The sequence below is a fragment of the Aethalodelphis obliquidens genome, unplaced genomic scaffold (genome assembly GCF_003676395.1).
Source record: "Aethalodelphis obliquidens isolate GAN/ISIS:26980383/991018 unplaced genomic scaffold, ASM367639v1 scaffold33, whole genome shotgun sequence".
NCBI lineage: Eukaryota > Metazoa > Chordata > Mammalia > Artiodactyla > Delphinidae > Aethalodelphis > Aethalodelphis obliquidens.
Window position 1 is genome coordinate 12450917 of NW_020837977.1, and position 11738 is coordinate 12462654.

The window sequence follows — 11738 nt, forward strand, 5'->3', positions numbered from 1 at the left end:
ATTCTTTTATTCTTATAAAAGCCGGGGTTTTTTTGTTTATTCTTTTTTTCCTCTCTTCAGTATAGCTTGACAATAGCTGGCCATCTTCTGTTGAACGCTGACAGACATAAAAATAAGTATTTCTATTTTGGGTTATATTCTGGACCAAAAAAACGAATACAGCAATAAACTGAACCTAATAAACAGGAGAACATGAGCAAGAAGAGAAGAAAAATTTTAAATTGAGAAGTGAAGCATTTCAATGAAAGTTAATTGACGTGAAACAGACTTGCCAAAATGGGAAAGGCAGGGAGGACCAAATCTAGCCACTTTCTCCCTTTAAACATTTTGGCAGTACTCTATGAATGATTTTATTTCTCCCTTCCTGAAGAGATGGTTGAATTTCTTTTCAATTAGCTGGTAATATTTCAAACATTTCAGAAAAAAATCAAGGATTGGGACTGTAAGGTTCCTGAGTGCAAAAAACTTGTTTCATTCATCTTTCAGTCTTCATATCCTAAGCACATAGTAGGTGCTTATTAAATGATTGTTGAATGTACAGATGAATGCTAGCAGATGAATAAAGGTATTTATGTATTTATTTTTAATAAGATGTGCTTTTAACCAAAGGTTCCAAGTCTTTATTTTAACTTCAGGACATTATAGGATCAATTTTTATAGTTTAAAATGTTGAAAAATTTAAAGTTCTCAACACAACAACTATCATAATTTCTCTTAATTTTTTATTAGCCAAGACTATCTGTCAACTGTACCACATAAATTATTCCCTGCGTACCTAATTGTGTGCTCAGATATATGCTTTTATTTAATATGAACTAATAAAAGGAAGAACATTTTTATCATCTACAGAACCATCCCAGGATATTCAATCTTTTGCTAAGAATCACCTGTACATTAGGGAATAGAATGTATAAAATGATTTTATTTAGAGTTTTAAAAATCTACTTTTGAAAGAAAAAAGAATAGCTTTTTGTAAATATTGTATAGTTACAAGGATGCAAATATAAGAGAACAGTAAATTGATCAGATTCAGAAGCAGCACAATCTAAACTTAAGTATAGTTATTAGCTTCATAAGCAGAGGAATAAAGGATGTATCAATAGTATCTATACATGTGCTTCTATCTTAGAAGTGATGAGAGCATCTTATCTTACAGTGTTGATTTTCCATTGGAAATGCATCTGATATACTGAGAGGCAGAGGGCATACCTTCTAAAACATTTTGGCTGTTTCAGATTCATATGCATGGGGACAATTACAAACAAAGGTTACTTCAGCATTTCCCAGACATTCTTCCAGTGGAATACGGTGGTAAAGAATACTCCATGGAGGACATTTGTCAGGAGTGGACAAATTTTATAATGAAGTCTGAAAATTATCTCAGCAGCATTTCACAGACCGCTAAAGGAGAAGAAGTTATTTAATGTGAGAGACTTCCTAATTAAAAATACATGAGTAAGATCCTACCTGGTTATATGAATGAAAGAAAAAGAATCATTAAACTAATGCTTTTCTGATTGATTTTTTTCAATGTAAAAATCTTCTAACTTGAGCAACATGGATATTTGGGAAATTTCTTTACTTTTTAAATATCTTTTCCTTACCTTTAAAGTAATTAAATATTATTATACCTTAAAAGCATAGAAGAGGTTCCTGATTTTTGCACTTGGAAGAAAGTTATCTCTAAAGTATCTTTTCATGCGCACTTTGGTGTGTTTCTCAAAAGTTTTATTTTAAACAACTTTTCTGGTCACACTGGTTTGATTATAAATGAATAAATAGTCCACTGAAAAGAAATATTAGCACAAATCAACTGATTATAAAAATCTATTCACACTCATTTTGGGTGCATGTCAGATAGACTATAATTCAGATTAAAATCTGAATACAGTTTTATATAGTTATTTCTGTGGGCCAGCAAGGTAGTTCACCTCAGGGAAATTCTATTTTACCATATTTGCACAATAGAAACTTTTGATTGAAGAGTCTGTACGCCATAAACTCTTATGTGTAGCATCAATAGGTCTCTATGAAATTATTCATGTTGATACAGTTAACTACATAGAGATTCAGAGGTGGAATAATATTTGGTTGCCGTATACGTGGACTCTATTTTTTAATTGAACAGTAACACAACTACACAAGGGAGAGGAAATGTTTACATTTTAAAATCACTGTCAACTACATCTGGAACTTTTCAGATTATGCATGAAGAAATTTGGGTTTTACTGTATTATCAGAACATTCTAGCCAAATCCTACAATTCATATTTACTTAAAAAAAAATCAGGAGTTAAAATGTGCTGTTTGTACTGTAGCTATGTTAAAGCATATTTCATTTATTGAGAAAGATATGTCAATATAGCTTTCAACTTATGACAATTTTTATAGTATTTTATAATTTTTAAATTTTATTTTAAACTTAAAAATGAAAGAACACAGTATACAAAATTTGTTAAACATTTTTTAGCTTAGTTGGGTTTCAACATTAATCATACAATAGTATCTTTGTGAAAGAATATGTAATGGGTGTTTTTCTTTATAAGAAAATTATTCTAATCAGATGAGCTGATACTTGTGATTCTCTGTACATGTATCTGTGAAAAATTGGGAGTGATTGTGAATGTTCTTTAGAGAACGTGTTTGATTTTGATTTAGCATTGGGAAGGTAACTTTATATTATAAATTTAATTTAAAATATTAGATCATGCCTGTTTTCTAAAAAATGTTAAAATCTTCTTTACAAAATCATACAATTTAAAATTGTATAATTAAAAATGACAGCAGAATAAAACTATTTAAAAAGTATAAATAATAGCAACAACAAAAAGTTCTAGTTTACCCAACTTTTATTCCTAGAAGGTTTACATCACAAAGTTCCACTTCATTCACATTTGGGTGCTTAAAACACTTTCTTCTGACTCTGTGAAGGAATGATTACTTTAGCACAAGAATAAAGGATAGTATTTTAAAATCTTTTAAATATGATTCATTGGTGATGTTACTGACAGTAAATAGAATTAAAATAAGTCAATCAGTAGAAGTACATTTCATTATAGGACTTTGAATATTTTATGAAATGCAGCGATTCACTGAAGAACATTCAAAGAACAATGTAAAATGAACGGGCAGTTTTATAAGGTGGCAAAATAAATAGCTATTGAATTGTCTCTATTACTTTACTGTAATTGCACCAGAGGTGCCTTTTAAAAGATTAACTCTAACGTGTGCTCATTGTGTTACTGAACTGCCCGATAATTTATTTGTTTTAATATTGTTCAAAACAAAATAAAGATCTTTCACGCAAACTATAGCTGTTTGTTTTTCATTTTTAAGTATGAATATTAGGCATTCTTTTTCAAAAACTGCTTTTCCTTACAGAAGAGGTTAAGAAAAAAGTATCGCATCTAGCTGTCCATTACAAAAATGCCAGTGTTTTCTTTAAACGTTTCAATTGCAGGCTGGCTTTCCTGCTGCTCAGTTCAATACCATCTTCCCCTGTCTTGTTGTGCTGAAAGGGACCCAAAATTAATTTCATAAAACTAAGCCATGCATACTTCAGAAGTTAAAACTTCTAAGTGAGAAAAGCCAGAGTATGTCACTAAATCAGATAATTGGATTCTGAAACTGCTATGAGCCCAGATCACGATTTCATTTGTCAAATTATGTTTTTCTTACAGAAATAACACGTTCTAGAGCAAAGAATATCTTGTCTCCCACCTAAACTAAGCCAGTAGCTCACGAAACAGGTCAGACATACAGACAAGCCCAAAACTCAACAAACTAGTAAGGCGGTGTTGTCTGAAACACTCCTTCCTGGCCTGTGTGTTGAATTTTGCCCCACCTAGATGCTGTGGAGGAATTAGGAGTTACAAAGGTTGAACTAGAATGATGGCAGTAGAATAAGGATTGGCAGCAGTGCCTCCCCACTGGTGTTCTGGTTGGCGAGGGCACATCCCACCCTTCTCCCTCCCCCAGAGCTAGCACTTGACTGACTGCTCGCCTCTTCTCTATCCAAGTCAATCATATCAGTCTATTAAATATCTACTTTTGATAACACTGTACATTGAATTAAGTACTATAGTGAATAGAAAAACTAATTGGATGCTAACTAGAAGAGAGAAAATACTTATCCAAAATAGCCAGGTAGGACTTCCCGGGTGGCACAGTGGTTAAGAATCCGCCTGCCAATGCAGGGGACATGGGTTCGAGCTCTGGTCTGGGAAGATCCCACATGCCACGGAGCAGCTAAGCCCGTGCGCCACAACTACTGAGGCTGCGCTCTAGAGCCCGCGAGTCACAACTACTGAGCCCGTATGCCACAACTACTGAAGCCCGCATGCCTAGAGCCTGTGCTCCGCAACAAGAGAAGCCACCACAATGAGAAGCCCGCGCACCACAACGAAGAGTAGCCCCTGCTCGCTGCAACTAGAGAAAGCCCGTGTGCAGCAAGGAAGACCCAACGCAGCCAAAAATTAATTAATTAAAAAATAAATGCATATTTAAGGGAAAAAAACCAAAATAGCCAGGTAAAGTGCAGTAAAGGTTTCTCCTGGTATCTGAGAGTAGAGCTTTCCTACCAAACCTTGCTTAAGCCAAAATGGGGTAACAGTAACGGATGCACAAAATAAATAGAAAGCACAGGTGCTCATAGACACAGTTCAAAGCTATGGATGCTGGATGCTGAGATGCTAAGTGTGGTTCCAGGAAGGAGCTTGGCAGTGTCACTCTCACTGCTCTGGGTGGCGCTGCCTTTATAATGGCTCATGGCAAAACAAACACTGAGTGCTATTTTGGCCTTTAGCCTTTTTTTGTAAAAGCAAAAATCCTTGAGGGATTTCTTTTGGTTAGTGAAAACAGGTACTAATGTAGGTTTTTGCAAAAGTGAAGTGGTGTAAAGCAGCCTTTCGAAAAGCAGCGGATACCTGTATAGTGTAAGAATCTTTAGAGTGGTTGCAATAAAGTGCTTTAGGAGTTTCACAGAAGGAAAGATCATTTCCACCCAGGGATCTAGAGGATGTGTTTTTAGCGGAGGTACTATTTGAAGCACAGCCTGTAAGAAGAATGGACTCCCCCAGAGAGCAATCAGAAGTGAGGAGAGGGAGGCTAGTCCAGGCAAAGGAATAGCATGAGCAGAGACTCAGAGACCAGAAGGAGTAGGTCACGTCTGAGAAGTCGTACGTAGGCCTATATTTTTGGAGGGAGGGCAATGCTACAGAAGCGTGGGCCTTCTGCCTAGAAGGATGCTTGGGAAACAAAATATGGGAAGCCTTGAATGTCAGCTGAAGGACACTCAAATGTATGAACTGCTTATTTTGTGCCAGGCCCTATTTTAGATTCACATACATGTGTCACTCAATCTTTGCGGAAAAAAAGAAGTTAAGTGGCATTATGCCTGTTTTTACAGAAGAGAACTCAACTCTGAAAGTGTCCATTCCTTGCTCAGAATCACAGGGCTAGTAAATGCCAGAATCATACTGAACTCGGCCGGCCTAGCTGTAAAGTCCACGCTCTCTGCAACACCACCATGCTCCTAATAGACCCAATTCCACAGGCCACAGGGCTCAATGGCCACCAGGTTCTATCAGTCCTACCTGAAAATATCTGACCATGACCCATTTCTAAGGCTAATCATCTCTCATCCTACCTGCTGTCATAGCCTCTCTTGTTGGACTACCAGCTTCTCACTGGTTCTGCCTTTATATACCCCTCCACTGCTGCAGTTATTTTTCTGCAAGATTTCATTCTCTGAACTTTCGCCAGAGAAACACTGCACGCGGGTAAATTACTAATTGGCACCTGAGGCCCTTAACGATGAGGCCCAATCTGTTTTTCCATCCTTATATCACAGGACTCCTAACCCCACGTATAGGCTAGGCACACCAACCTTTTTTTTTTTTAATTGGAGTATAATTGTTTTACAGTGTTGTGTTAGTTTCTACTGTACAGTGGAGTTCCCTCTGTTATACAGTAGGTTCTCATTAGTTATCTATTTTATACATATCAGTGTATATATGTCAATCCCAATATCCCAGTTCATCCCACTCTTCCCTTCCCACCTTGGTGTCCGTTTGTTCTCTACATCTGTGTCTCTATTTCTAGGCACACCAACCTTTTCCAAAAATATCACCCTTTCTACACCAGACCTCTCAGAATCAGCAGCAAGGGGAAGGGGGAGGGGGAAGGGGCGAGGGAGATGAAGTGTGTGTATTTTGTATTCTGGCCAAAATTCCTCACAAATTACTCTAATCCCTACATTGTTCGGAGACAAATTATGTTTGTTTGACGAGATCAGCAAACACAGACCTTTCTCTTCTGCCCAAACCTGCTCACAAGGTCTCCAGTTTCCTGCTCTACGGCTCATGAGTAATTAGCTATGATTAGAACCACTTGTCATGACTGGTTAGGCAAGGTTACAACTCTTTGTCCTCCTGAAACTTGTTGACTGCGGAGAAAAGCATTTCCTGTTCGGATACCTGACTGAGACTTCTGCTTGCAGAACAACCCCCAGAAGCCACTGTTCACCCCTTTCCATGAAGGTCTAAGGCAAAACCTCGTGAGTGAAACACCCTGATAGTCAGATCTGGGGAGCTGTCTATATTGCAACAGCCAGAATAATCAACCTCTTTACTTGTCCAGTTTTTGTTGTTGATAGAAGCCTCCCAATATTCCCTGACAGGTAGGCAGGTGCCCCGTCTGGAGTCAACAGAGAAGTTCTGGGGAAGGTTGTGAGCAACTGTTTTACCTCAGCTGGACTCAGCCCATGGCCACGGGAATGTTACACAGAACTGATGTGCCTGGGCCTCCCTTGGCGGACTCTGACCTCACTCAATCACTGTGTCAGACTAACTTTACTCCTGCACACCCAACACACATATACACACAGTACAGCACCAATGAAGAAGATATTCTAATGGCCAACAGACGCATGAAAAGATTCTCAACATCACTAATTATCAGGGAAATGCAAATCAAAACCACAATGGGATATCACCTCACACCTGTCAGAATGGCTATCATCAAAGCAATGACAAATAACAAGTGTTGGCAAGGATGTGGAGAAAAGGGAACTCTCATGCACTGTTGGTAGAATGTAAATTGGCACCACTACTATGGAAAAATGTATGGAGAGTCCTCAAAAATTTAAAATAGAATTACCATGTGATCCAACAATTTTACTTCTAGGCATTTCTCCAAATAAAACAAAAATACTCTTCAAAAAGATATGTGCACCCCAATGTTCACTGTAGCATTATTTACAATACCCAACACATGCAAGCAACCTAAGTGTCCTCTGACAGATGAATGGATAAAGAAGATGTGGTATACATATACAATGGAATATTACTCAGCCATAAAAAAGGAAATATTGCAATTTGTGACAACATGGATGGATCTAGAGAGTATTATGCTAAGTGAAATAAGTCAGACAGAGAAAGCCAAATACTGTATGATCTCACTTATATGTGGAATCTAAAATACAAAACAAACAAAATGAAAACAGACTCAGATACAGAAAACAAGCCAATGGTTGTTCAGAGGGGAGGGTGGTGGAAGGGCAAAATAGGTGAAGAGGGTTAAGAGGTACAAACCTCCACTTAAATAAGATATAAGGAGGGAGGGAGGGAGGAAAAAAAAAAAAGAAAAGAAATAAGCCATGCAGATGTCAGCATAAGTAATAATATTGCAATAACTTTGTAGGGAGACAGATGGTTATTAGACTTACTGTGGTGAACATTTTATAATGTATGCAAATATCAAATAACTATGTAGCACAGCTAAAACTAACATAATATTGTATATCAACTATATTTCAATACAAAATTAAAATAGAAGTCTTTTCTTCTAACTCCCATCTATGGGTCTCCTATTTCACCCTTCTTTTTAGATTATTATTACACATTTCTGCTTCTTCGTATTTTTAGTAACATTTTATGTTGGTCATTGTGTTTAACTAATAGAGGCTCCAGGTAATACCTCCCATCAAGTGATGACTCTTCCTTTCTTTTGTCAGATAGCATGAAAGGCAAGTAAATCCAATCAGGTCTTGAGCTGGGCTGCAGACTTAGGAGGATTCAGTCTATCTCTGGTTCATTCCCATTCTTCAGGATTGGTCCACTTGGGTTTTTGATTGGTACCCTGGATATTTTCTTTTCTCTTAGCCTTGAAAATTCTGCCTTTTGCCAATCTAAACTTAGTTCCTACCCTTTGCAGATTCAAAATATGGCAAGTGTCTGGAAGTGGAGTTCTGCTGTATGTTTGTTTCAGGCTCCCTCCCCCTCCGATGGGACTTTATCTCCAATGCTCTGCAAGACAACTCAATGTTTCACTCCCTTTCCTACTCAGCCTTTCTAGTCTCTGGTACCATTCCAGAACTCGGCACATGTCACGTGTGCTGAGCTATGAGCATGTACTTTATATTTTCCAATATTTTTCCCAGTTCTACACAACTGCAAACAGTTCCACTGATTTTTCTTTTGGGCTAAGTAGTATCTCTGTTTGGGTTAAGATATATCTCTGTATTTCTATCTTACCTATGTGTACATGTATAGATATTTACCACTTATATCCCATTTTTGTCCATTTCTGTTCTTGGGCTGTAAACTTCTGGTCTAGATTTGATATGTGCACAGTATTATCTAACACTTGCTTAAGGATATTTAATTTTAATTTGGAGCTTGGTCTTATGGTTTTGTTTGCTTGTTTGTCTGTTTCCTTGGGGGAGAATTTTCATTAGGTGAAATGTTACCATTCACCTTCTCTGTTTTCTTCTGAGTAGTTTTGTGTTGGTTTGATTCTTTTTAAAAATAGGCCTTTTGGGGAATTCCCTGGCAGTCCAGTGGTTACGACTCTGTGCTTTCACTGCTGTGGGCCCAGGTTCGATCCCTGGTCGGGAAACTAAGATCCCACAAACCGCATGGTGCGGCCAAAAAAAAAAAAAAAAAAAAGGCCTTCTGTAGACCCTTCCTAGTTGAAAGTGTTTTATTGTGCCAGTACAGTGAAGTGCAATTCCTCTAACAGACGCTTTTAGTGGTGGCAGCTGTGTGTATGTGGAGGTGAGGTGGGGCTGCTGGCATGACTTCTCTTCATTTTTCCCCTTACCTCCTTCTTTCCCTTCATCGTCGTGCCTTTAAAGGACACTACCCCCTTGTCAATGCAGTTGTGTCCCCCTCAGAAGCAATGTTTATCTGAAGCTGCCACCTCTGGCTCCTTCCTGAGAGCCAGTACTATAACCTTCCAAGACCCAGGCTGTGTTCAGTCTTTTGGCACTTAATGTTTGACATTTTCTCTCAGGGTTTGATTTTGCCTATGCTATGTCTATATCATCCACTACTCTTTCCTCTTTTTCCAAGATTCTCTGAAGCCCTGCATCTTCTACTCTCAGCATCTAGAGTCTTGCAGCAGTGGAGGAAGTTTGCTACTTACCAAATTTTCTGGTAATTTGATGTTTGTGATACCCTCCAACTCCTAGTATCTCATGAATCATGTGTAACTTTATTTGTACTCTTTGTACACCTCATGGGTTTTTTTATTGAGCTGTGTGGACAGATTCTGGTTCAGGCCGTTGACATCCTCTGGACCTCAGCATAACTTATCTGTTGTTTCATTTCTTTAAAGTTAATTAATTAATTGATTGATTAATTAATTTTTGGTTGTGCACAGGCTTCCCCTAATTGCGGAGAGCAGGGGCTACTCTTTGTTATAGTGCGTGGGCTTCTCATTGCGGTGGCTTCTCTTATTGCAGAGCATGGGCTCTAGGCGCGTGGGCTTCGGTAGTTGTGGCTCGCGAGCTCTAGAGCACTTCGCTGCTCCGTGATATGTGGGATCTTCCAGGACCAGGGGTCGAACCTGTGTCCCCTGCATTGGCAGGCGGATTCTTAACCACTGCACCACCAGGGAAGTCCCTATTATTTCTTATTAAAAGAAATTTAACTCTGTTCATAAGCAGCTCCAACTTATTAATTTTCATGCATCATAATTATCTATTGTACAATTTATTCATTCTTTTATTGATAATGATGTAAGTTGCATGTAATAATTCACTATTACAAAAAAATGCTACAAAGAACATACTTGTATATATTTATTCACACATGCAAGCCTTTTTCTAGGGTACATACCTAAGTCTAAAAAGTGTTTGTGTTACAGAATATGTGCATCTTCACCTTTACCAGATATTGCCTAATTGCTCTCAAAAACAGTTGTAATACTTTACAATTCTGCCAGCAGTGTTAAGAGAATTCTTATTTCTCTACACCCTTGACTTAGGTTCACATTTTTGTCATACTGATGGATGTGACATATTATCTTGTCTTTAATCTGCATTTCCCTGATGACTAGTGAAGGTCTGATTTGTCTTTTCATATTCTTTTCCAATTTTTCTATTAGGTTGTTTTTCTTCCTTGTTGATTTTAGTTCTTCAGTATGTGCTAGAAATGAACACTTTTGAAATTCTGTGTTTTGTAAATATACCTTCCAAGTTTGTGCCTTATCTTTAATTTACTTAGTTACACAGAAGTTTTCAAATTATAGCATCATTAAATCTACGTTTTTTTCCACTAAGATGTCTTTTTTAAAATATAATGTTGTATGAAATCCTGCTGACCACCAAAGTCATGAACATACACTCCTATATTTTCTTATCAAAGTATAATATTTTGCCTTTTACATTTACATCTTTACTCACCTGGAGTTTATTTTTGTATTTTTGCCAGGTAATACTTTAATTTTTTCCTATGTGGAGAGTCAATTTCTCCAGTACCACAAATTCACACTTACAAAGGTTCTGTTCAATTGTGTTCAAAACCAGCTGAGAATGTGAGGCCTTTCACAACATCTTTTACCGCACCCATGGAGCTTATCACTCATCATGCCCTTCTACAGCAGCATTATTTTCTTGCCAAACCGGACTACATATTGCATTCACTCTTCTTGAAATACGTTCTCTCCACAAGTCCTGTTCTCTTTTTTCCTTACTAAATTGTAAACTTATGAAAACAGACTTTGTCCAATTCGTCTTTGCATCCTCCATACTTGCCATTGAGTTGATTTTCAAACACTCTTCAATTTTATTCTGAATTTGACCCTTATAGGTGGGAACACTCACCTAGTATAAGCCAAATCTTTATATTTTGGTTTTCACTCTTTCATCTACTTTCCCACCAAAATATGCCTAGTGTTTCTAAATCTCTTTTAAAATTTTAAACAGAAACCTCAAAAAACTTCTAATGACTAGGAACCCAAGTCATCCTTTCTGCCCCGTTTGTAGGACAGTCTGTGCTTGGGGTCAACATTGAAGTTAGGAGGCACCGTCTGCGGGTCTGGCCTGGCCTTGCCCCTTTGCCACGATGCCAGCGGTGGGCCGACCCAGCTCGGGGCTGGGGCGGTGCGTCCATGGACGTGTTCGCATCCATCGTCCTTCCCTCGTCTTCCCTTCGTATCGTCCATAAGCCTCGACCCTGAACACAAATGGCAAGATGTGGAAATTACCTCCTAAGTCACCGTACATCCTTGTATGGAACGCTGGGGTGTCAAACTTGACTGCCAGCCTTCCTAAAGACGATTTTAGCAGCTCCCGACGATTTTAGGCAGGGGCTGCCGATGGCGCAAAGTTCTCAGGCGACTTCTAGAACCTCTCGCCAGCTTCCCCTGCTGCCAGGTTACCATTTCGGTCAGGCAGAGACTCTGCGGTTCCCCTTCGACCGCTGGACCGGGCGCCCCAGTTAGCTCTGGGTGACT

The 11738-nt window shown here is 38.3% G+C and overlaps 1 protein-coding gene across 5 annotated transcripts in view; it reads left to right on the forward strand.

The window, feature by feature from the left end:
• TTPA (alpha tocopherol transfer protein) overlaps window positions 1–3312 on the forward strand; it is a 60427-nt gene extending 57115 nt beyond the window's left edge. For all 5 annotated transcript variants that reach the window (XM_027128014.1, XM_027128013.1, XM_027128015.1 and 2 more), the window contains one exon: window positions 1236–3312. In XM_027128014.1, the coding sequence (XP_026983815.1) occupies window positions 1236–1424 (189 nt within the window). In that variant the 3' untranslated portion in view covers window positions 1425–3312. The remainder of the gene's footprint in view (window positions 1–1235) is intronic.
• The last annotated feature ends 8426 nt before the right edge of the window (window positions 3313–11738 follow it).